General features: G+C 35.9%; 3 protein-coding genes across 3 annotated transcripts; all 3 read left to right on the top strand.

Moving 5' to 3' along the window:
- Positions 1–892: 892 nt before the first annotated feature.
- LOC143262222 (uncharacterized) lies at positions 893–5,894 on the top strand. The gene is made up of 5 exons (XM_076528097.1): positions 893–1,149; positions 1,571–1,924; positions 2,554–2,634; positions 5,288–5,368; positions 5,652–5,894. The coding sequence occupies exons 1-5, from the start codon at positions 1,099–1,101 to the stop codon at positions 5,892–5,894; spliced, it is 810 nt and encodes a 269-aa protein (XP_076384212.1). The 5' UTR covers positions 893–1,098.
- Positions 5,895–8,458: 2,564 nt separating this feature from the next.
- Positions 8,459–16,195, top strand: LOC117217396 (uncharacterized). Its single transcript, XM_076528096.1, has 6 exons — positions 8,459–8,715; positions 9,137–9,490; positions 10,120–10,200; positions 12,854–12,934; positions 15,589–15,669; positions 15,953–16,195. The coding sequence occupies exons 1-6, from the start codon at positions 8,665–8,667 to the stop codon at positions 16,193–16,195; spliced, it is 891 nt and encodes a 296-aa protein (XP_076384211.1). The 5' UTR covers positions 8,459–8,664.
- A 2,564-nt stretch (positions 16,196–18,759) lies between these two features.
- Positions 18,760–23,761, top strand: LOC143262221 (uncharacterized). The gene is made up of 5 exons (XM_076528095.1): positions 18,760–19,016; positions 19,438–19,791; positions 20,421–20,501; positions 23,155–23,235; positions 23,519–23,761. The coding sequence occupies exons 1-5, from the start codon at positions 18,966–18,968 to the stop codon at positions 23,759–23,761; spliced, it is 810 nt and encodes a 269-aa protein (XP_076384210.1). The 5' UTR covers positions 18,760–18,965.
- The last annotated feature ends 381 nt before the right edge of the window (positions 23,762–24,142 follow it).

The raw sequence follows: 24,142 nt of genomic DNA, 5'->3' as shown, positions 1-24,142 counted from the left end.
ACCATACGATTAAAAATAATTTCAATCTAAGCTGGACTTGCACCGTTTTCCAATTAAACATATTTGCGATACTGTTAAGAGCTAAACACATCCATCTCCCAAATATTAGGATTCTGAATTTCGATATCGCTCTAAATTGTTTACAGATAAAAAGATCATACTAAGTTTTATTTACAACTACCGTTACTTTCATTATTTTTTTCAAAATATGGATGCTAACTTTCGAGAAGATTTTCTTGTATTTGTTATCTCAGGATACTGATATTTTTCTCAGTATAAATAATTTCGTATAAACACTTTTCATTACGGTAAAGTGACTTAAGCCACTTTAAAAATAAACGGCTCGTATATATAATATTATATAATAATATAATTATTCGAATCAATTAATCCTCGATAGCTGAATCTGTTTTCTTCTATTCCGATCGCTCTTTTTTTCCAAAGCTTACCTATATGTTTCAATAACCGTGTGCATGTATTAACAAATTGTTTAAAACAATTGTTTAAAGAAAAAAGAAAACTCGTCCATCAATCTGCAGTATGCGACGGACGCGTTTCTGCGTGTTTTCCCCGATGGTACGATTAGCGTCGCATTCCATTACAGCCGGCCCGGGGTAATTAATAGAAATTTACCTGCGCCAGCAGGAGCGGCGGCTTCGGAAAATCGAAATTCGTGTGCCCCCCTCCATAATGATCCTTTATTGCAGGCAAGGATAAAGAGGACGCGTACCTCCTTCCATAAAGATCCTTTGCTATTGGCAAAAATATAGGATACGTGGAGGGGGTGAGGGTGGACCACGTGCATTTTCGAATACCTGAGGGATGGTAAGCATATATAAGCTGGCGCGACGATTATCTTAATCATAAAGAGTCTTGTCTTCGACGGATAGGGTTTGAAATCGAAAGAAGTGCGCGTAATCATAAACAGTCTTGTCTTCGACAGAGCGAGTTTGAAATCGAAAGAAGTGCGCGTAATCATAAACAGTCTTATCTTCGACGGAGAGAGTTTGAAATCGAAAGAAGTGCGCGTAATCATAAACAGTCTTGTCTTTGACGGAACGAGTTTGAAATCGAAAGAAGTGCGCGTAGTTCTGTGAGATGGGTAACAGGAAGAACCGGAGGAATTCGTCGAAAAAGTCGCCGAAAAAGGTTCGTATTTATTCGCCGCTGTATTTCTTTCTTAATGCTTCCACGGCCGCGCTAGAAACCTCAGAAATGTTCGTAAAATTAAAATATTTCGTTCGATTAAAAAACAAAAATTATAAAGCAAACTTATACTTCATATATTATTATATTTACTTTATATATTATATACTTCATACTTTTTTTAATTTTTCATTAATCATAATCTGCCAGTTCGGTTGGCCAAGTGTTAGAAAAGACAGTGTTCTCTGAATAAAATCATCTTAATCGTCTATCGGTGAAAATGAACAAAAAAGGAAAACGTTAAATTGAATTATTTCTGCGCGTCGCGTTTTGCGGTAGTCTCGACGATTTTGCCGTGCACAAGAAATCGGAATTTCGTCGCGTCTACAGTGAACTAATTAAAATGTCATTTTTTTTTTAATAGAACACGGTGGAATTTTATAAAGAAAGGGCAGCAGTTATACCTGAGTGCCGGGATAAGAGTGAGGCCCTCGTAGAATACGGCGAGCAGGACGAACCGATCTGGAAACCACCCGCCGAAGTACCCCTCTGGTACTCATTGTACACTCGGTACGCAAGATTTCTGCTGTGCGAAACGCAGTGCCAGAAGGGTATCAGTTTTAACGAGGCACTGGAAAACTCTGCATCCGGTATGGCGGACCAATACTTCAGTGACTGCCTGCACCAAAATCGGTACAAGCCGCTTACGGCATTGGCTCATATGAAAAAACATGGGCCTCCGCAGACGCTGACGGCGAAATGGTCCACAAATGACAGGGTGAGTGATACAACAATAATCATATTCTATTTTCTTCTGTTTTAACGATACCGATTTCGATTACCATTGCAACGACACCGCGCGGTTATGTTAATCATAGTAATTATGTCAAAATTAATATGTCGCGTTAAAGTTTCTCGTACATGTTATTCGAGGGATTGCTTGAACTTGAGATTCGCGAAATTCTAATTCTCGGCCCGGCGATATATATTCTAATAACGGTAGCTTCTACATTTAACTCCTTAACCTACGATTTAACGTTCGAGAACTTTTTAGGCCGAAAACGTAAACATGCTCGCGCAGCCTTCGAGCCATTCGATTCGACTTGTGTAATACGCTGATCGGGCCAATCGTAAATATTACCGACCGGAATGTTTCGAATTGTATCGCATCTTGTATTACTGATTTTTGTATAAATATATATAATATTTATAATATTTTTTATATATATACTGTATAAATACAATATTCCACAAATATTTATAAATTTAAAAGGGCGCCGCCGCTAATGTTTATATTTGGCCCGATCAGCGTACTACGCGGGCTATGCCCGTAGTTGTAGGTTAAGGTGTTAACCAGGTGAAAAGAGATCACGATCATATTCTATAATATTATGTTATATTTTTCAGGAGCTGTTCGCTGCAGGTTATGCAGAACACGGCAAGGATTTTGCCTCTTTGAGGAAAAAATATTTGCCGGAAAAGACCAGGGTAAGTTCAATTTCATCGTCAGTTTTTTCCTTTTCTTTTTTCTTGCTTATTATCATTATTTCTATTATCTCTGCTCTTTCGAGTAATCATCGCTTCGAGATCTACCACTATTTTCGATCGTTCGATTCTAGGAAGACCTTGAAAGTCGAACAGAAGTTTTCTTCTTGAAGTAAACACGTTGATAAATCCATGCTTCGCGGTTGATCGTTCCTCCAAAAAAATAATCGTACGTATATTTTTCATGCACGATATGCTCAAAGCTTTTTTTTTTATAATGTTGCAGGGAGAAATCATCATCCATTATTATAAGTGGAAGAGGACTGCGGAGGGGAAAGAGCTCAACCGTCAGCGTGTTCTCACGGAGAACCGAAAACTTAAACGCAAGAGGACGGTTGAGCCAATCCCCGAGTTTCCAGCGTCGACAAGACGTTTTACGCGTAGCGCCGCCGCTGAACAGAGAGCGGCCATTGCGGCGGCGCAGGACGCTGTCGACGGTGGCGCTTCCACTTCCGCAAAGGAAGTGTGATACACCACCGTCCTTACACCATTTGAACCGCCGCAAACGCATTCCGGAGGCCATACTTTTCGGCACCTGTTCAAGAACGAGATTAATCACTCGTTTCGATTAGGAATGAATGAATATCTGCATGGCGTTGCTGAGTAGACCGTTGAAGACTGATATTGAATAGATCCCGGTGAAATAATTTTAATCTCCAAGCGTTATCGGCGTCATTAATTTCGATACTTGCTCACTGACTGCTTATTGACAAGCTTCGTGTACTATATTATATATATTGTATATATTTTTAATGTACAGTGACGGTAGGCGATATTTTATTTAATTAAGGCCACTGTATATTGTTATTATGTTTTTTCTTTTATTTGTGTGGGACGTTGTTCTCATTCAACTGTGTGAAACCTGACGTAAAATATATTAAATTTTGTAATACTATAAGGTAGTTTTCCGACATGTTAGAATTTTTAACGTGGAGTAATATTCGTAATGGTAATAATTATATGTACTTCAAAGTATTTCATCGATCTCGATTACCATGCGTTTTCCGTTCGATATTAGTTTATAGAATAGAGAAATAGAAAAGTTGTAATGTACAATAATACAAATACCTGATTTGGGCACGGTAGATAGTTGTTTCTTCAAATGAGAAGAATTCTAGTTGTATGAATGAACGTGTCGAATGAATGTATCGAATGAAGATAAGATGTACATAATTCTATTTTTTCATACCTGTCGCAATATATGACAAATTTAATAAAGGATAATCGACAGAAAATAAAATGGCTTTACATTTTCATCGCATACCCTTCATAGAAAAAAGGATTTTTTAAAATTAAAAGAAAATTTTTAAAAATTTAAAAAAAATGTTAAAAAGTTTCTTGAATCAAGCGTTCATTATAATAAAATTGCCGAAGAGTTTGAATAAAATTCAGTCTTGTAATTGTTGTAGAGAATCTGTCATGCTCGGAGCTCAGTAAAAGACCAGTGTTAAGAACGAGTAGAAGTCTCACAAAATTGAGGATACTTTAAAACTGGACTAAGCAACTCGAATATTTTTCAGATGATAGAGCATCTAGTCTACTAGACCCTGTCTGCTGAAACGGGTGTTATTAATTTTGCTATTATTTGGGATAACCAAAAAGAAAGAAAAAGTAACATTTCCAATAGATTTTTCAGCATGCATACAAGTTACCGAGTTATCTACGATTTTATATTTCAAAATTTTTTCATTTCCGTGTTATAGGCCCAATAAAAAGTTGAAAAAAAACGAGTTTTTGATTTTTTTTTTTAAAAAGTTGCTGCATTTTGAAAGGTGTGCGCTCAATTCTTCAATTTTTTTTATTTTTATTAAGAATTTCCATGAAATTATACATTTTTCGTTAATCATTTATTTTATACGTATAATCATATCGAATGTAACATTTTTAAATATTCACGATGTACGCGATGTATGTATGGTAATAAAAATTTGCCAATAATACTAAAATTTCCCGGTTGTTGGTCTTATTATCGAAACGCAAAATTATGATATACTTATTATTGTTTATGAAATATTGTACGATTTCCATTACCATTGCAACGACACCGCGCGGTTATGTTAATCATAGTAATTATGTCAAAATTAATATGTCGCGTTAAAGTTTCTCGTACATGTTATTCGAGGGATTGCTTGAACTTGAGATTCGCGAAATTCTAATTCTCGGCCCGGCGATATATATTCTAATAACGGTAGCTTCTACATTTAACTCCTTAACCTACGATTTAACGTTCGAGAATTTTTTAGGCCGAAAACGTAAACATGCTCGCGCAGCCTTCGAGCCATTCGATTCGACTTGTGTAATACGCTGATCGGGCCAATCGTAAATATTACCGACCGGAATGTTTCGAATTGTATCGCATCTTGTATTACTGATTTTTGTATAAATATATATAATATTTATAATATTTTTTATATATATACTGTATAAATACAATATTCCACAAATATTTATAAATTTAAAAGGGCGCCGCCGCTAATGTTTATATTTGGCCCGATCAGCGTACTACGCGGGCTATGCCCGTAGTTGTAGGTTAAGGTGTTAACCAGGTGAAAAGAGATCACGATCATATTCTATAATATTATGTTATATTTTTCAGGAGCTGTTCGCTGCAGGTTATGTAGTACACGGCAAGGATTTTGCCTCTTTAAGAAAACAATATTTGCCGGAGAAGACCAGGGTAAGTTCAATTTCATCGTCAGTTTCTTCCTCTTCTTTTTTCTTGCTTATTATCATTATTTCTATTATCACTGCTCTTTCGAGTAATCATCGCTTCGAGATCTACCACTATTTTCGATCGTTGGATTCTAGGAAGACCTTGAAAGTCGAACAGAAGTTTTCTTCTTGAAGTAAACACGTTGATAAATCCATGCTTCGCGGTTGATCGTTCCTCCAAAAAAATAATCGTACGTATATTTTTCATGCACGATATGCTCAAAGCTTTTTTTTTTATAATGTTGCAGGGAGAAATCATCATCCATTATTATAAGTGGAAGAGGACTGCGGAGGGGAAAGAGCTCAACCGTCAGCGTGTTCTCACGGAGAACCGAAAACTTAAACGCAAGAGGACGGTTGAGCCAATCCCCGAGTTTCCAGCGTCGACAAGACGTTTTACGCGTAGCGCCGCCGCTGAACAGAGAGCGGCCATTGCGGCGGCGCAGGACGCTGTCGACGGTGGCGCTTCCACTTCCGCAAAGGAAGTGTGATACACCACCGTCCTTACACCATTTGAACCGCCGCAAACGCATTCCGGAGGCCATACTTTTCGGAACCTGTTCAAGAACGAGATTAATCACTCGTTTCGATTAGGAATGAATGAATATCTGCATGGCGTTGCTGAGTAGACCGTTGAAGACTGATATTGAATAGATCCCGGTGAAATAATTTTAATCTCCAAGCGTTATCGGCGTCATTAATTTCGATACTTGCTCACTGACTGCTTATTGACAAGCTTCGTGTACTATATTATATATATTGTATATATTTTTAATGTACAGTGACGGTAGGCGATATTTTATTTAATTAAGGCCACTGTATATTGTTATTATGTTTTTTCTTTTATTTGTGTGGGACGTTGTTCTCATTCAACTGTGTGAAACCTGACGTAAAATATATTAAATTTTGTAATACTATAAGGTAGTTTTCCGACATGTTAGAATTTTTAACGTGGAGTAATATTCGTAATGGTAATAATTATATGTACTTCAAAGTATTTCATCGATCTCGATTACCATGCGTTTTCCGTTCGATATTAGTTTATAGAATAGAGAAATAGAAAAGTTGTAATGTACAATAATACAAATACCTGATTTGGGCACGGTAGATAGTTGTTTCTTCAAATGAGAAGAATTCTAGTTGTATGAATGAACGTGTCGAATGAATGTATCGAATGAAGATAAGATGTACATAATTCTATTTTTTCATACCTGTCGCAATATATGACAAATTTAATAAAGGATAATCGACAGAAAATAAAATGGCTTTACATTTTCATCGCATACCCTTCATAGAAAAAAGGATTTTTTAAAATTAAAAGAAAATTTTTAAAAATTTAAAAAAAATGTTAAAAAGTTTCTTGAATCAAGCGTTCATTATAATAAAATTGCCGAAGAGTTTGAATAAAATTCAGTCTTGTAATTGTTGTAGAGAATCTGTCATGCTCGGAGCTCAGTAAAAGACCAGTGTTAAGAACGAGTAGAAGTCTCACAAAATTGAGGATACTTTAAAACTGGACTAAGCAACTCGAATATTTTTCAGATGATAGAGCATCTAGTCTACTAGACCCTGTCTGCTGAAACGGGTGTTATTAATTTTGCTATTATTTGGGATAACCAAAAAGAAAGAAAAAGTAACATTTCCAATAGATTTTTCAGCATGCATACAAGTTACCGAGTTATCTACGATTTTATATTTCAAAATTTTTTCATTTCCGTGTTATAGGCCCAATAAAAAGTTGAAAAAAAAACGAGTTTTTGATTTTTTTTTTTAAAAAGTTGCTGCATTTTGAAAGGTGTGCGCTCAATTCTTCAATTTTTTTTATTTTTATTAAGAATTTCCATGAAATTATACATTTTTCGTTAATCATTTATTTTATACGTATAATCATATCGAATGTAACATTTTTAAATATTCACGATGTACGCGATGTATGTATGGTAATAAAAATTTGCCAATAATACAAAAATTTCCCGGTTGTTGGTCTTATTATCGAAACGCAAAATTATGATATACTTATTATTGTTTATGAAATATTGTACAATAACCGATTACCAATATCAAAGATAGATAGATAGATAGATAAAAACACCCTACACATTTCGGACACGATGTTAAACCATCACATTTGTTTCAGCATAACAGCAGTCGGAATTAAATTTTACCATACGATTAAAAATAATTTCAATCTAAGCTGGACTTGCACCGTTTTCCAATTAAACATATTTGCGATACTGTTAAGAGCTAAACACATCCATCTCCCAAATATTAGGATTCTGAATTTCGATATCGCTCTAAATTGTTTACAGATAAAAAGATCATACTAAGTTTTATTTACAACTACCGTTACTTTCATTATTTTTTTCAAAATATGGATGCTAACTTTCGAGAAGATTTTCTTGTATTTGTTATCTCAGGATACTGATATTTTTCTCAGTATAAATAATTTCGTATAAACACTTTTCATTACGGTAAAGTGACTTAAGCCACTTTAAAAATAAACGGCTCGTATATATAATATTATATAATAATATAATTATTCGAATCAATTAATCCTCGATAGCTGAATCTGTTTTCTTCTATTCCGATCGCTCTTTTTTTCCAAAGCTTACCTATATGTTTCAATAACCGTGTGCATGTATTAACAAATTGTTTAAAACAATTGTTTAAAGAAAAAAGAAAACTCGTCCATCAATCTGCAGTATGCGACGGACGCGTTTCTGCGTGTTTTCCCCGATGGTACGATTAGCGTCGCATTCCATTACAGCCGGCCCGGGGTAATTAATAGAAATTTACCTGCGCCAGCAGGAGCGGCGGCTTCGGAAAATCGAAATTCGTGTGCCCCCCTCCATAATGATCCTTTATTGCAGGCAAGGATAAAGAGGACGCGTACCTCCTTCCATAAAGATCCTTTGCTATTGGCAAAAATATAGGATACGTGGAGGGGGTGAGGGTGGACCACGTGCATTTTCGAATACCTGAGGGATGGTAAGCATATATAAGCTGGCGCGACGATTATCTTAATCATAAAGAGTCTTGTCTTCGACGGATAGGGTTTGAAATCGAAAGAAGTGCGCGTAATCATAAACAGTCTTGTCTTCGACAGAGCGAGTTTGAAATCGAAAGAAGTGCGCGTAATCATAAACAGTCTTATCTTCGACGGAGAGAGTTTGAAATCGAAAGAAGTGCGCGTAATCATAAACAGTCTTGTCTTTGACGGAACGAGTTTGAAATCGAAAGAAGTGCGCGTAGTTCTGTGAGATGGGTAACAGGAAGAACCGGAGGAATTCGTCGAAAAAGTCGCCGAAAAAGGTTCGTATTTATTCGCCGCTGTATTTCTTTCTTAATGCTTCCACGGCCGCGCTAGAAACCTCAGAAATGTTCGTAAAATTAAAATATTTCGTTCGATTAAAAAACAAAAATTATAAAGCAAACTTATACTTCATATATTATTATATTTACTTTATATATTATATACTTCATACTTTTTTTAATTTTTCATTAATCATAATCTGCCAGTTCGGTTGGCCAAGTGTTAGAAAAGACAGTGTTCTCTGAATAAAATCATCTTAATCGTCTATCGGTGAAAATGAACAAAAAAGGAAAACGTTAAATTGAATTATTTCTGCGCGTCGCGTTTTGCGGTAGTCTCGACGATTTTGCCGTGCACAAGAAATCGGAATTTCGTCGCGTCTACAGTGAACTAATTAAAATGTCATTTTTTTTTTAATAGAACACGGTGGAATTTTATAAAGAAAGGGCAGCAGTTATACCTGAGTGCCGGGATAAGAGTGAGGCCCTCGTAGAATACGGCGAGCAGGACGAACCGATCTGGAAACCACCCGCCGAAGTACCCCTCTGGTACTCATTGTACACTCGGTACGCAAGATTTCTGCTGTGCGAAACGCAGTGCCAGAAGGGTATCAGTTTTAACGAGGCACTGGAAAACTCTGCATCCGGTATGGCGGACCAATACTTCAGTGACTGCCTGCACCAAAATCGGTACAAGCCGCTTACGGCATTGGCTCATATGAAAAAACATGGGCCTCCGCAGACGCTGACGGCGAAATGGTCCACAAATGACAGGGTGAGTGATACAACAATAATCATATTCTATTTTCTTCTGTTTTAACGATACCGATTTCGATTACCATTGCAACGACACCGCGCGGTTATGTTAATCATAGTAATTATGTCAAAATTAATATGTCGCGTTAAAGTTTCTCGTACATGTTATTCGAGGGATTGCTTGAACTTGAGATTCGCGAAATTCTAATTCTCGGCCCGGCGATATATATTCTAATAACGGTAGCTTCTACATTTAACTCCTTAACCTACGATTTAACGTTCGAGAACTTTTTAGGCCGAAAACGTAAACATGCTCGCGCAGCCTTCGAGCCATTCGATTCGACTTGTGTAATACGCTGATCGGGCCAATCGTAAATATTACCGACCGGAATGTTTCGAATTGTATCGCATCTTGTATTACTGATTTTTGTATAAATATATATAATATTTATAATATTTTTTATATATATACTGTATAAATACAATATTCCACAAATATTTATAAATTTAAAAGGGCGCCGCCGCTAATGTTTATATTTGGCCCGATCAGCGTACTACGCGGGCTATGCCCGTAGTTGTAGGTTAAGGTGTTAACCAGGTGAAAAGAGATCACGATCATATTCTATAATATTATGTTATATTTTTCAGGAGCTGTTCGCTGCAGGTTATGCAGAACACGGCAAGGATTTTGCCTCTTTGAGGAAAAAATATTTGCCGGAAAAGACCAGGGTAAGTTCAATTTCATCGTCAGTTTTTTCCTTTTCTTTTTTCTTGCTTATTATCATTATTTCTATTATCTCTGCTCTTTCGAGTAATCATCGCTTCGAGATCTACCACTATTTTCGATCGTTCGATTCTAGGAAGACCTTGAAAGTCGAACAGAAGTTTTCTTCTTGAAGTAAACACGTTGATAAATCCATGCTTCGCGGTTGATCGTTCCTCCAAAAAAATAATCGTACGTATATTTTTCATGCACGATATGCTCAAAGCTTTTTTTTTTATAATGTTGCAGGGAGAAATCATCATCCATTATTATAAGTGGAAGAGGACTGCGGAGGGGAAAGAGCTCAACCGTCAGCGTGTTCTCACGGAGAACCGAAAACTTAAACGCAAGAGGACGGTTGAGCCAATCCCCGAGTTTCCAGCGTCGACAAGACGTTTTACGCGTAGCGCCGCCGCTGAACAGAGAGCGGCCATTGCGGCGGCGCAGGACGCTGTCGACGGTGGCGCTTCCACTTCCGCAAAGGAAGTGTGATACACCACCGTCCTTACACCATTTGAACCGCCGCAAACGCATTCCGGAGGCCATACTTTTCGGCACCTGTTCAAGAACGAGATTAATCACTCGTTTCGATTAGGAATGAATGAATATCTGCATGGCGTTGCTGAGTAGACCGTTGAAGACTGATATTGAATAGATCCCGGTGAAATAATTTTAATCTCCAAGCGTTATCGGCGTCATTAATTTCGATACTTGCTCACTGACTGCTTATTGACAAGCTTCGTGTACTATATTATATATATTGTATATATTTTTAATGTACAGTGACGGTAGGCGATATTTTATTTAATTAAGGCCACTGTATATTGTTATTATGTTTTTTCTTTTATTTGTGTGGGACGTTGTTCTCATTCAACTGTGTGAAACCTGACGTAAAATATATTAAATTTTGTAATACTATAAGGTAGTTTTCCGACATGTTAGAATTTTTAACGTGGAGTAATATTCGTAATGGTAATAATTATATGTACTTCAAAGTATTTCATCGATCTCGATTACCATGCGTTTTCCGTTCGATATTAGTTTATAGAATAGAGAAATAGAAAAGTTGTAATGTACAATAATACAAATACCTGATTTGGGCACGGTAGATAGTTGTTTCTTCAAATGAGAAGAATTCTAGTTGTATGAATGAACGTGTCGAATGAATGTATCGAATGAAGATAAGATGTACATAATTCTATTTTTTCATACCTGTCGCAATATATGACAAATTTAATAAAGGATAATCGACAGAAAATAAAATGGCTTTACATTTTCATCGCATACCCTTCATAGAAAAAAGGATTTTTTAAAATTAAAAGAAAATTTTTAAAAATTTAAAAAAAATGTTAAAAAGTTTCTTGAATCAAGCGTTCATTATAATAAAATTGCCGAAGAGTTTGAATAAAATTCAGTCTTGTAATTGTTGTAGAGAATCTGTCATGCTCGGAGCTCAGTAAAAGACCAGTGTTAAGAACGAGTAGAAGTCTCACAAAATTGAGGATACTTTAAAACTGGACTAAGCAACTCGAATATTTTTCAGATGATAGAGCATCTAGTCTACTAGACCCTGTCTGCTGAAACGGGTGTTATTAATTTTGCTATTATTTGGGATAACCAAAAAGAAAGAAAAAGTAACATTTCCAATAGATTTTTCAGCATGCATACAAGTTACCGAGTTATCTACGATTTTATATTTCAAAATTTTTTCATTTCCGTGTTATAGGCCCAATAAAAAGTTGAAAAAAAACGAGTTTTTGATTTTTTTTTTTAAAAAGTTGCTGCATTTTGAAAGGTGTGCGCTCAATTCTTCAATTTTTTTTATTTTTATTAAGAATTTCCATGAAATTATACATTTTTCGTTAATCATTTATTTTATACGTATAATCATATCGAATGTAACATTTTTAAATATTCACGATGTACGCGATGTATGTATGGTAATAAAAATTTGCCAATAATACTAAAATTTCCCGGTTGTTGGTCTTATTATCGAAACGCAAAATTATGATATACTTATTATTGTTTATGAAATATTGTACGATTTCCATTACCATTGCAACGACACCGCGCGGTTATGTTAATCATAGTAATTATGTCAAAATTAATATGTCGCGTTAAAGTTTCTCGTACATGTTATTCGAGGGATTGCTTGAACTTGAGATTCGCGAAATTCTAATTCTCGGCCCGGCGATATATATTCTAATAACGGTAGCTTCTACATTTAACTCCTTAACCTACGATTTAACGTTCGAGAATTTTTTAGGCCGAAAACGTAAACATGCTCGCGCAGCCTTCGAGCCATTCGATTCGACTTGTGTAATACGCTGATCGGGCCAATCGTAAATATTACCGACCGGAATGTTTCGAATTGTATCGCATCTTGTATTACTGATTTTTGTATAAATATATATAATATTTATAATATTTTTTATATATATACTGTATAAATACAATATTCCACAAATATTTATAAATTTAAAAGGGCGCCGCCGCTAATGTTTATATTTGGCCCGATCAGCGTACTACGCGGGCTATGCCCGTAGTTGTAGGTTAAGGTGTTAACCAGGTGAAAAGAGATCACGATCATATTCTATAATATTATGTTATATTTTTCAGGAGCTGTTCGCTGCAGGTTATGTAGTACACGGCAAGGATTTTGCCTCTTTAAGAAAACAATATTTGCCGGAGAAGACCAGGGTAAGTTCAATTTCATCGTCAGTTTCTTCCTCTTCTTTTTTCTTGCTTATTATCATTATTTCTATTATCACTGCTCTTTCGAGTAATCATCGCTTCGAGATCTACCACTATTTTCGATCGTTGGATTCTAGGAAGACCTTGAAAGTCGAACAGAAGTTTTCTTCTTGAAGTAAACACGTTGATAAATCCATGCTTCGCGGTTGATCGTTCCTCCAAAAAAATAATCGTACGTATATTTTTCATGCACGATATGCTCAAAGCTTTTTTTTTTATAATGTTGCAGGGAGAAATCATCATCCATTATTATAAGTGGAAGAGGACTGCGGAGGGGAAAGAGCTCAACCGTCAGCGTGTTCTCACGGAGAACCGAAAACTTAAACGCAAGAGGACGGTTGAGCCAATCCCCGAGTTTCCAGCGTCGACAAGACGTTTTACGCGTAGCGCCGCCGCTGAACAGAGAGCGGCCATTGCGGCGGCGCAGGACGCTGTCGACGGTGGCGCTTCCACTTCCGCAAAGGAAGTGTGATACACCACCGTCCTTACACCATTTGAACCGCCGCAAACGCATTCCGGAGGCCATACTTTTCGGAACCTGTTCAAGAACGAGATTAATCACTCGTTTCGATTAGGAATGAATGAATATCTGCATGGCGTTGCTGAGTAGACCGTTGAAGACTGATATTGAATAGATCCCGGTGAAATAATTTTAATCTCCAAGCGTTATCGGCGTCATTAATTTCGATACTTGCTCACTGACTGCTTATTGACAAGCTTCGTGTACTATATTATATATATTGTATATATTTTTAATGTACAGTGACGGTAGGCGATATTTTATTTAATTAAGGCCACTGTATATTGTTATTATGTTTTTTCTTTTATTTGTGTGGGACGTTGTTCTCATTCAACTGTGTGAAACCTGACGTAAAATATATTAAATTTTGTAATACTATAAGGTAGTTTTCCGACATGTTAGAATTTTTAACGTGGAGTAATATTCGTAATGGTAATAATTATATGTACTTCAAAGTATTTCATCGATCTCGATTACCATGCGTTTTCCGTTCGATATTAGTTTATAGAATAGAGAAATAGAAAAGTTGTAATGTACAATAATACAAATACCTGATTTGGGCACGGTAGATAGTTGTTTCTTCAAATGAGAAGAATTCTAGTTGTATGAATGAACGTGTCGAATGAATGTATCGAATGAAGATAAGATGTACATAATTCTATTTTTTCATACCTGTCGCAATATATGACAAATTTAATAAAGGATAATCGACAGAAAATAAAATGGCTTTACATTTTCATCGCATACCCTTCATAGAAAAAAGGATTTTTTAAAATTAAAAGAAAATTTTTAAAAATTTAAAAAAAATGTTAAAAAGTTTCTTGAATCAAGCGTTCATTATAATAAAATTGCCGAAGAGTTTGAATAAAATTCAGTCTTGTAATTGTTGTAGAGAATCTGTCATGCTCGGAGCTCAGTAAAAGACCAGTGTTAAGAACGAGTAGAAGTCTCACAAAATTGAGGATACTTTAAAACTGGACTAAGCAACTCGAATATTTTTCAGATGATAGAGCATCTAGTCTACTAGACCCTGTCTGCTGAAACGGGTGTTATTAATTTTGCTATTATTTGGGATAACCAAAAAGAAAGAAAAAGTAACATTTCCAATAGATTTTTCAGCATGCATACAAGTTACCGAGTTATCTACGATTTTATATTTCAAAATTTTTTCATTTCCGTGTTATAGGCCCAATAAAAAGTTGAAAAAAAAACGAGTTTTTGATTTTTTTTTTTAAAAAGTTGCTGCATTTTGAAAGGTGTGCGCTCAATTCTTCAATTTTTTTTATTTTTATTAAGAATTTCCATGAAATTATACATTTTTCGTTAATCATTTATTTTATACGTATAATCATATCGAATGTAACATTTTTAAATATTCACGATGTACGCGATGTATGTATGGTAATAAAAATTTGCCAATAATACTAAAATTTCCCGGTTGTTGGTCTTATTATCGAAACGCAAAATTATGATATACTTATTATTGTTTATGAAATATTGTACGATTTCCATTACCATTGCAACGACACCGCGCGGTTATGTTAATCATAGTAATTATGTCAAAATTAATATGTCGCGTTAAAGTTTCTCGTACATGTTATTCGAGGGATTGCTTGAACTTGAGATTCGCGAAATTCTAATTCTCGGCCCGGCGATATATATTCTAATAACGGTAGCTTCTACATTTAACTCCTTAACCTACGATTTAACGTTCGAGAATTTTTTAGGCCGAAAACGTAAACATGCTCGCGCAGCCTTCGAGCCATTCGATTCGACTTGTGTAATACGCTGATCGGGCCAATCGTAAATATTACCGACCGGAATGTTTCGAATTGTATCGCATCTTGTATTACTGATTTTTGTATAAATATATATAATATTTATAATATTTTTTATATATATACTGTATAAATACAATATTCCACAAATATTTATAAATTTAAAAGGGCGCCGCCGCTAATGTTTATATTTGGCCCGATCAGCGTACTACGCGGGCTATGCCCGTAGTTGTAGGTTAAGGTGTTAACCAGGTGAAAAGAGATCACGATCATATTCTATAATATTATGTTATATTTTTCAGGAGCTGTTCGCTGCAGGTTATGTAGTACACGGCAAGGATTTTGCCTCTTTAAGAAAACAATATTTGCCGGAGAAGACCAGGGTAAGTTCAATTTCATCGTCAGTTTCTTCCTCTTCTTTTTTCTTGCTTATTATCATTATTTCTATTATCACTGCTCTTTCGAGTAATCATCGCTTCGAGATCTACCACTATTTTCGATCGTTGGATTCTAGGAAGACCTTGAAAGTCGAACAGAAGTTTTCTTCTTGAAGTAAACACGTTGATAAATCCATGCTTCGCGGTTGATCGTTCCTCCAAAAAAATAATCGTACGTATATTTTTCATGCACGATATGCTCAAAGCTTTTTTTTTTATAATGTTGCAGGGAGAAATCATCATCCATTATTATAAGTGGAAGAGGACTGCGGAGGGGAAAGAGCTCAACCGTCAGCGTGTTCTCACGGAGAACCGAAAACTTAAACGCAAGAGGACGGTTGAGCCAATCCCCGAGTTTCCAGCGTCGACAAGACGTTTTACGCGTAGCGCCGCCGCTGAACAGAGAGCGGCCATTGCGGCGGCGCAGGACGCTGTCGACGGTGGCGCTTCCACTTCCGCAAAGGAAGTGTGATACACCACCGTCCTTACACCATTTGAACCGCCGCAAACGCATTCCGGAGGCCATACTTTTCGGAACCTGTTCAAGAACGAGATTAATCACTCGTTTCGATTAGGAATGAATGAATATCTGCATGGCGTTGCTGAGTAGACCGTTGAAGACTGATATTGAATAGATCCCGGTGAAATAATTTTAATCTCCAAGCGTTATCGGCGTCATTAATTTCGATACTTGCTCACTGACTGCTTATTGACAAGCTTCGTGTACTATATTATATATATTGTATATATTTTTAATGTACAGTGACGGTAGGCGATATTTTATTTAATTAAGGCCACTGTATATTGTTATTATGTTTTTTCTTTTATTTGTGTGGGACGTTGTTCTCATTCAACTGTGTGAAACCTGACGTAAAATATATTAAATTTTGTAATACTATAAGGTAGTTTTCCGACATGTTAGAATTTTTAACGTGGAGTAATATTCGTAATGGTAATAATTATATGTACTTCAAAGTATTTCATCGATCTCGATTACCATGCGTTTTCCGTTCGATATTAGTTTATAGAATAGAGAAATAGAAAAGTTGTAATGTACAATAATACAAATACCTGATTTGGGCACGGTAGATAGTTGTTTCTTCAAATGAGAAGAATTCTAGTTGTATGAATGAACGTGTCGAATGAATGTATCGAATGAAGATAAGATGTACATAATTCTATTTTTTCATACCTGTCGCAATATATGACAAATTTAATAAAGGATAATCGACAGAAAATAAAATGGCTTTACATTTTCATCGCATACCCTTCATAGAAAAAAGGATTTTTTAAAATTAAAAGAAAATTTTTAAAAATTTAAAAAAAATGTTAAAAAGTTTCTTGAATCAAGCGTTCATTATAATAAAATTGCCGAAGAGTTTGAATAAAATTCAGTCTTGTAATTGTTGTAGAGAATCTGTCATGCTCGGAGCTCAGTAAAAGACCAGTGTTAAGAACGAGTAGAAGTCTCACAAAATTGAGGATACTTTAAAACTGGACTAAGCAACTCGAATATTTTTCAGATGATAGAGCATCTAGTCTACTAGACCCTGTCTGCTGAAACGGGTGTTATTAATTTTGCTATTATTTGGGATAACCAAAAAGAAAGAAAAAGTAACATTTCCAATAGATTTTTCAGCATGCATACAAGTTACCGAGTTATCTACGATTTTATATTTCAAAATTTTTTCATTTCCGTGTTATAGGCCCAATAAAAAGTTGAAAAAAAAACGAGTTTTTGATTTTTTTTTTTAAAAAGTTGCTGCATTTTGAAAGGTGTGCGCTCAATTCTTCAATTTTTTTTATTTTTATTAAGAATTTCCATGAAATTATACATTTTTCGTTAATCATTTATTTTATACGTATAATCATATCGAATGTAACATTTTTAAATATTCACGATGTACGCGATGTATGTATGGTAATAAAAATTTGCCAATAATACAAAAATTTCCCGGTTGTTGGTCTTATTATCGAAACGCAAAATTATGATATACTTATTATTGTTTATGAAATATTGTACAATAACCGATTACCAATATCAAAGATAGATAGATAGATAGATAAAAACACCCTACACATTTCGGACACGATGTTAAACCATCACATTTGTTTCAGCATAACAGCAGTCGGAATTAAATTTTACCATACGATTAAAAATAATTTCAATCTAAGCTGGACTTGCACCGTTTTCCAATTAAACATATTTGCGATACTGTTAAGAGCTAAACACATCCATCTCCCAAATATTAGGATTCTGAATTTCGATATCGCTCTAAATTGTTTACAGATAAAAAGATCATACTAAGTTTTATTTACAACTACCGTTACTTTCATTATTTTTTTCAAAATATGGATGCTAACTTTCGAGAAGATTTTCTTGTATTTGTTATCTCAGGATACTGATATTTTTCTCAGTATAAATAATTTCGTATAAACACTTTTCATTACGGTAAAGTGACTTAAGCCACTTTAAAAATAAACGGCTCGTATATATAATATTATATAATAATATAATTATTCGAATCAATTAATCCTCGATAGCTGAATCTGTTTTCTTCTATTCCGATCGCTCTTTTTTTCCAAAGCTTACCTATATGTTTCAATAACCGTGTGCATGTATTAACAAATTGTTTAAAACAATTGTTTAAAGAAAAAAGAAAACTCGTCCATCAATCTGCAGTATGCGACGGACGCGTTTCTGCGTGTTTTCCCCGATGGTACGATTAGCGTCGCATTCCATTACAGCCGGCCCGGGGTAATTAATAGAAATTTACCTGCGCCAGCAGGAGCGGCGGCTTCGGAAAATCGAAATTCGTGTGCCCCCCTCCATAATGATCCTTTATTGCAGGCAAGGATAAAGAGGACGCGTACCTCCTTCCATAAAGATCCTTTGCTATTGGCAAAAATATAGGATACGTGGAGGGGGTGAGGGTGGACCACGTGCATTTTCGAATACCTGAGGGATGGTAAGCATATATAAGCTGGCGCGACGATTATCTTAATCATAAAGAGTCTTGTCTTCGACGGATAGGGTTTGAAATCGAAAGAAGTGCGCGTAATCATAAACAGTCTTGTCTTCGACAGAGCGAGTTTGAAATCGAAAGAAGTGCGCGTAATCATAAACAGTCTTATCTTCGACGGAGAGAGTTTGAAATCGAAAGAAGTGCGCGTAATCATAAACAGTCTTGTCTTTGACGGAACGAGTTTGAAATCGAAAGAAGTGCGCGTAGTTCTGTGAGATGGGTAACAGGAAGAACCGGAGGAATTCGTCGAAAAAGTCGCCGAAAAAGGTTCGTATTTATTCGCCGCTGTATTTCTTTCTTAATGCTTCCACGGCCGCGCTAGAAACCTCAGAAATGTTCGTAAAATTAAAATATTTCGTTCGATTAAAAAACAAAAATTATAAAGCAAACTTATACTTCATATATTATTATATTTACTTTATATATTATATACTTCATACTTTTTTTAATTTTTCATTAATCATAATCTGCCAGTTCGGTTGGCCAAGTGTTAGAAAAGACAGTGTTCTCTGAATAAAATCATCTTAATCGTCTATCGGTGAAAATGAACAAAAAAGGAAAACGTTAAATTGAATTATTTCTGCGCGTCGCGTTTTGCGGTAGTCTCGACGATTTTGCCGTGCACAAGAAATCGGAATTTCGTCGCGTCTACAGTGAACTAATTAAAATGTCATTTTTTTTTTAATAGAACACGGTGGAATTTTATAAAGAAAGGGCAGCAGTTATACCTGAGTGCCGGGATAAGAGTGAGGCCCTCGTAGAATACGGCGAGCAGGACGAACCGATCTGGAAACCACCCGCCGAAGTACCCCTCTGGTACTCATTGTACACTCGGTACGCAAGATTTCTGCTGTGCGAAACGCAGTGCCAGAAGGGTATCAGTTTTAACGAGGCACTGGAAAACTCTGCATCCGGTATGGCGGACCAATACTTCAGTGACTGCCTGCACCAAAATCGGTACAAGCCGCTTACGGCATTGGCTCATATGAAAAAACATGGGCCTCCGCAGACGCTGACGGCGAAATGGTCCACAAATGACAGGGTGAGTGATACAACAATAATCATATTCTATTTTCTTCTGTTTTAACGATACCGATTTCGATTACCATTGCAACGACACCGCGCGGTTATGTTAATCATAGTAATTATGTCAAAATTAATATGTCGCGTTAAAGTTTCTCGTACATGTTATTCGAGGGATTGCTTGAACTTGAGATTCGCGAAATTCTAATTCTCGGCCCGGCGATATATATTCTAATAACGGTAGCTTCTACATTTAACTCCTTAACCTACGATTTAACGTTCGAGAACTTTTTAGGCCGAAAACGTAAACATGCTCGCGCAGCCTTCGAGCCATTCGATTCGACTTGTGTAATACGCTGATCGGGCCAATCGTAAATATTACCGACCGGAATGTTTCGAATTGTATCGCATCTTGTATTACTGATTTTTGTATAAATATATATAATATTTATAATATTTTTTATATATATACTGTATAAATACAATATTCCACAAATATTTATAAATTTAAAAGGGCGCCGCCGCTAATGTTTATATTTGGCCCGATCAGCGTACTACGCGGGCTATGCCCGTAGTTGTAGGTTAAGGTGTTAACCAGGTGAAAAGAGATCACGATCATATTCTATAATATTATGTTATATTTTTCAGGAGCTGTTCGCTGCAGGTTATGCAGAACACGGCAAGGATTTTGCCTCTTTGAGGAAAAAATATTTGCCGGAAAAGACCAGGGTAAGTTCAATTTCATCGTCAGTTTTTTCCTTTTCTTTTTTCTTGCTTATTATCATTATTTCTATTATCTCTGCTCTTTCGAGTAATCATCGCTTCGAGATCTACCACTATTTTCGATCGTTCGATTCTAGGAAGACCTTGAAAGTCGAACAGAAGTTTTCTTCTTGAAGTAAACACGTTGATAAATCCATGCTTCGCGGTTGATCGTTCCTCCAAAAAAATAATCGTACGTATATTTTTCATGCACGATATGCTCAAAGCTTTTTTTTTTATAATGTTGCAGGGAGAAATCATCATCCATTATTATAAGTGGAAGAGGACTGCGGAGGGGAAAGAGCTCAACCGTCAGCGTGTTCTCACGGAGAACCGAAAACTTAAACGCAAGAGGACGGTTGAGCCAATCCCCGAGTTTCCAGCGTCGACAAGACGTTTTACGCGTAGCGCCGCCGCTGAACAGAGAGCGGCCATTGCGGCGGCGCAGGACGCTGTCGACGGTGGCGCTTCCACTTCCGCAAAGGAAGTGTGATACACCACCGTCCTTACACCATTTGAACCGCCGCAAACGCATTCCGGAGGCCATACTTTTCGGCACCTGTTCAAGAACGAGATTAATCACTCGTTTCGATTAGGAATGAATGAATATCTGCATGGCGTTGCTGAGTAGACCGTTGAAGACTGATATTGAATAGATCCCGGTGAAATAATTTTAATCTCCAAGCGTTATCGGCGTCATTAATTTCGATACTTGCTCACTGACTGCTTATTGACAAGCTTCGTGTACTATATTATATATATTGTATATATTTTTAATGTACAGTGACGGTAGGCGATATTTTATTTAATTAAGGCCACTGTATATTGTTATTATGTTTTTTCTTTTATTTGTGTGGGACGTTGTTCTCATTCAACTGTGTGAAACCTGACGTAAAATATATTAAATTTTGTAATACTATAAGGTAGTTTTCCGACATGTTAGAATTTTTAACGTGGAGTAATATTCGTAATGGTAATAATTATATGTACTTCAAAGTATTTCATCGATCTCGATTACCATGCGTTTTCCGTTCGATATTAGTTTATAGAATAGAGAAATAGAAAAGTTGTAATGTACAATAATACAAATACCTGATTTGGGCACGGTAGATAGTTGTTTCTTCAAATGAGAAGAATTCTAGTTGTATGAATGAACGTGTCGAATGAATGTATCGAATGAAGATAAGATGTACATAATTCTATTTTTTCATACCTGTCGCAATATATGACAAATTTAATAAAGGATAATCGACAGAAAATAAAATGGCTTTACATTTTCATCGCATACCCTTCATAGAAAAAAGGATTTTTTAAAATTAAAAGAAAATTTTTAAAAATTTAAAAAAAATGTTAAAAAGTTTCTTGAATCAAGCGTTCATTATAATAAAATTGCCGAAGAGTTTGAATAAAATTCAGTCTTGTAATTGTTGTAGAGAATCTGTCATGCTCGGAGCTCAGTAAAAGACCAGTGTTAAGAACGAGTAGAAGTCTCACAAAATTGAGGATACTTTAAAACTGGACTAAGCAACTCGAATATTTTTCAGATGATAGAGCATCTAGTCTACTAGACCCTGTCTGCTGAAACGGGTGTTATTAATTTTGCTATTATTTGGGATAACCAAAAAGAAAGAAAAAGTAACATTTCCAATAGATTTTTCAGCATGCATACAAGTTACCGAGTTATCTACGATTTTATATTTCAAAATTTTTTCATTTCCGTGTTATAGGCCCAATAAAAAGTTGAAAAAAAACGAGTTTTTGATTTTTTTTTTTAAAAAGTTGCTGCATTTTGAAAGGTGTGCGCTCAATTCTTCAATTTTTTTTATTTTTATTAAGAATTTCCATGAAATTATACATTTTTCGTTAATCATTTATTTTATACGTATAATCATATCGAATGTAACATTTTTAAATATTCACGATGTACGCGATGTATGTATGGTAATAAAAATTTGCCAATAATACTAAAATTTCCCGGTTGTTGGTCTTATTATCGAAACGCAAAATTATGATATACTTATTATTGTTTATGAAATATTGTACGATTTCCATTACCATTGCAACGACACCGCGCGGTTATGTTAATCATAGTAATTATGTCAAAATTAATATGTCGCGTTAAAGTTTCTCGTACATGTTATTCGAGGGATTGCTTGAACTTGAGATTCGCGAAATTCTAATTCTCGGCCCGGCGATATATATTCTAATAACGGTAGCTTCTACATTTAACTCCTTAACCTACGATTTAACGTTCGAGAATTTTTTAGGCCGAAAACGTAAACATGCTCGCGCAGCCTTCGAGCCATTCGATTCGACTTGTGTAATACGCTGATCGGGCCAATCGTAAATATTACCGACCGGAATGTTTCGAATTGTATCGCATCTTGTATTACTGATTTTTGTATAAATATATATAATATTTATAATATTTTTTATATATATACTGTATAAATACAATATTCCACAAATATTTATAAATTTAAAAGGGCGCCGCCGCTAATGTTTATATTTGGCCCGATCAGCGTACTACGCGGGCTATGCCCGTAGTTGTAGGTTAAGGTGTTAACCAGGTGAAAAGAGATCACGATCATATTCTATAATATTATGTTATATTTTTCAGGAGCTGTTCGCTGCAGGTTATGTAGTACACGGCAAGGATTTTGCCTCTTTAAGAAAACAATATTTGCCGGAGAAGACCAGGGTAAGTTCAATTTCATCGTCAGTTTCTTCCTCTTCTTTTTTCTTGCTTATTATCATTATTTCTATTATCACTGCTCTTTCGAGTAATCATCGCTTCGAGATCTACCACTATTTTCGATCGTTGGATTCTAGGAAGACCTTGAAAGTCGAACAGAAGTTTTCTTCTTGAAGTAAACACGTTGATAAATCCATGCTTCGCGGTTGATCGTTCCTCCAAAAAAATAATCGTACGTATATTTTTCATGCACGATATGCTCAAAGCTTTTTTTTTTATAATGTTGCAGGGAGAAATCATCATCCATTATTATAAGTGGAAGAGGACTGCGGAGGGGAAAGAGCTCAACCGTCAGCGTGTTCTCACGGAGAACCGAAAACTTAAACGCAAGAGGACGGTTGAGCCAATCCCCGAGTTTCCAGCGTCGACAAGACGTTTTACGCGTAGCGCCGCCGCTGAACAGAGAGCGGCCATTGCGGCGGCGCAGGACGCTGTCGACGGTGGCGCTTCCACTTCCGCAAAGGAAGTGTGATACACCACCGTCCTTACACCATTTGAACCGCCGCAAACGCATTCCGGAGGCCATACTTTTCGGAACCTGTTCAAGAACGAGATTAATCACTCGTTTCGATTAGGAATGAATGAATATCTGCATGGCGTTGCTGAGTAGACCGTTGAAGACTGATATTGAATAGATCCCGGTGAAATAATTTTAATCTCCAAGCGTTATCGGCGTCATTAATTTCGATACTTGCTCACTGACTGCTTATTGACAAGCTTCGTGTACTATATTATATATATTGTATATATTTTTAATGTACAGTGACGGTAGGCGATATTTTATTTAATTAAGGCCACTGTATATTGTTATTATGTTTTTTCTTTTATTTGTGTGGGACGTTGTTCTCATTCA

The sequence above is a fragment of the Megalopta genalis genome, unplaced genomic scaffold, assembly GCF_051020955.1.
Source record: "Megalopta genalis isolate 19385.01 unplaced genomic scaffold, iyMegGena1_principal scaffold0100, whole genome shotgun sequence".
NCBI lineage: Eukaryota > Metazoa > Arthropoda > Insecta > Hymenoptera > Halictidae > Megalopta > Megalopta genalis.
The sequence above is the reverse complement of the archived record's forward strand: the minus strand, read 5'-3'. Positions and strand labels throughout refer to the sequence as shown.

What these genes read in the sequence shown, in the direction of transcription:
- LOC143262222 (XM_076528097.1), top strand. Translation starts at nt 1,099, where the DNA reads ATGGGTAACAGGAAGAACCGGAGGAATTCGTCGAAAAAGTCGCCGAAA. An exon ending in CGAAAAAGTCGCCGAAAAAG is followed by an intron (nt 1,150 to 1,570) that starts GTTCGTATTTAT and finishes TTTTTTTAATAG; the next exon opens with AACACGGTGGAATTTTATAA. An exon ending in ATTTGCCGGAGAAGACCAGG is followed by an intron (nt 5,369 to 5,651) that starts GTAAGTTCAATT and finishes ATAATGTTGCAG; the next exon opens with GGAGAAATCATCATCCATTA.
- LOC117217396 (XM_076528096.1), top strand. Translation starts at nt 8,665, where the DNA reads ATGGGTAACAGGAAGAACCGGAGGAATTCGTCGAAAAAGTCGCCGAAA. An exon ending in CGAAAAAGTCGCCGAAAAAG is followed by an intron (nt 8,716 to 9,136) that starts GTTCGTATTTAT and finishes TTTTTTTAATAG; the next exon opens with AACACGGTGGAATTTTATAA. An exon ending in AATGGTCCACAAATGACAGG is followed by an intron (nt 9,491 to 10,119) that starts GTGAGTGATACA and finishes TATATTTTTCAG; the next exon opens with GAGCTGTTCGCTGCAGGTTA.
- LOC143262221 (XM_076528095.1), top strand. Translation starts at nt 18,966, where the DNA reads ATGGGTAACAGGAAGAACCGGAGGAATTCGTCGAAAAAGTCGCCGAAA. An exon ending in CGAAAAAGTCGCCGAAAAAG is followed by an intron (nt 19,017 to 19,437) that starts GTTCGTATTTAT and finishes TTTTTTTAATAG; the next exon opens with AACACGGTGGAATTTTATAA. An exon ending in AATGGTCCACAAATGACAGG is followed by an intron (nt 19,792 to 20,420) that starts GTGAGTGATACA and finishes TATATTTTTCAG; the next exon opens with GAGCTGTTCGCTGCAGGTTA.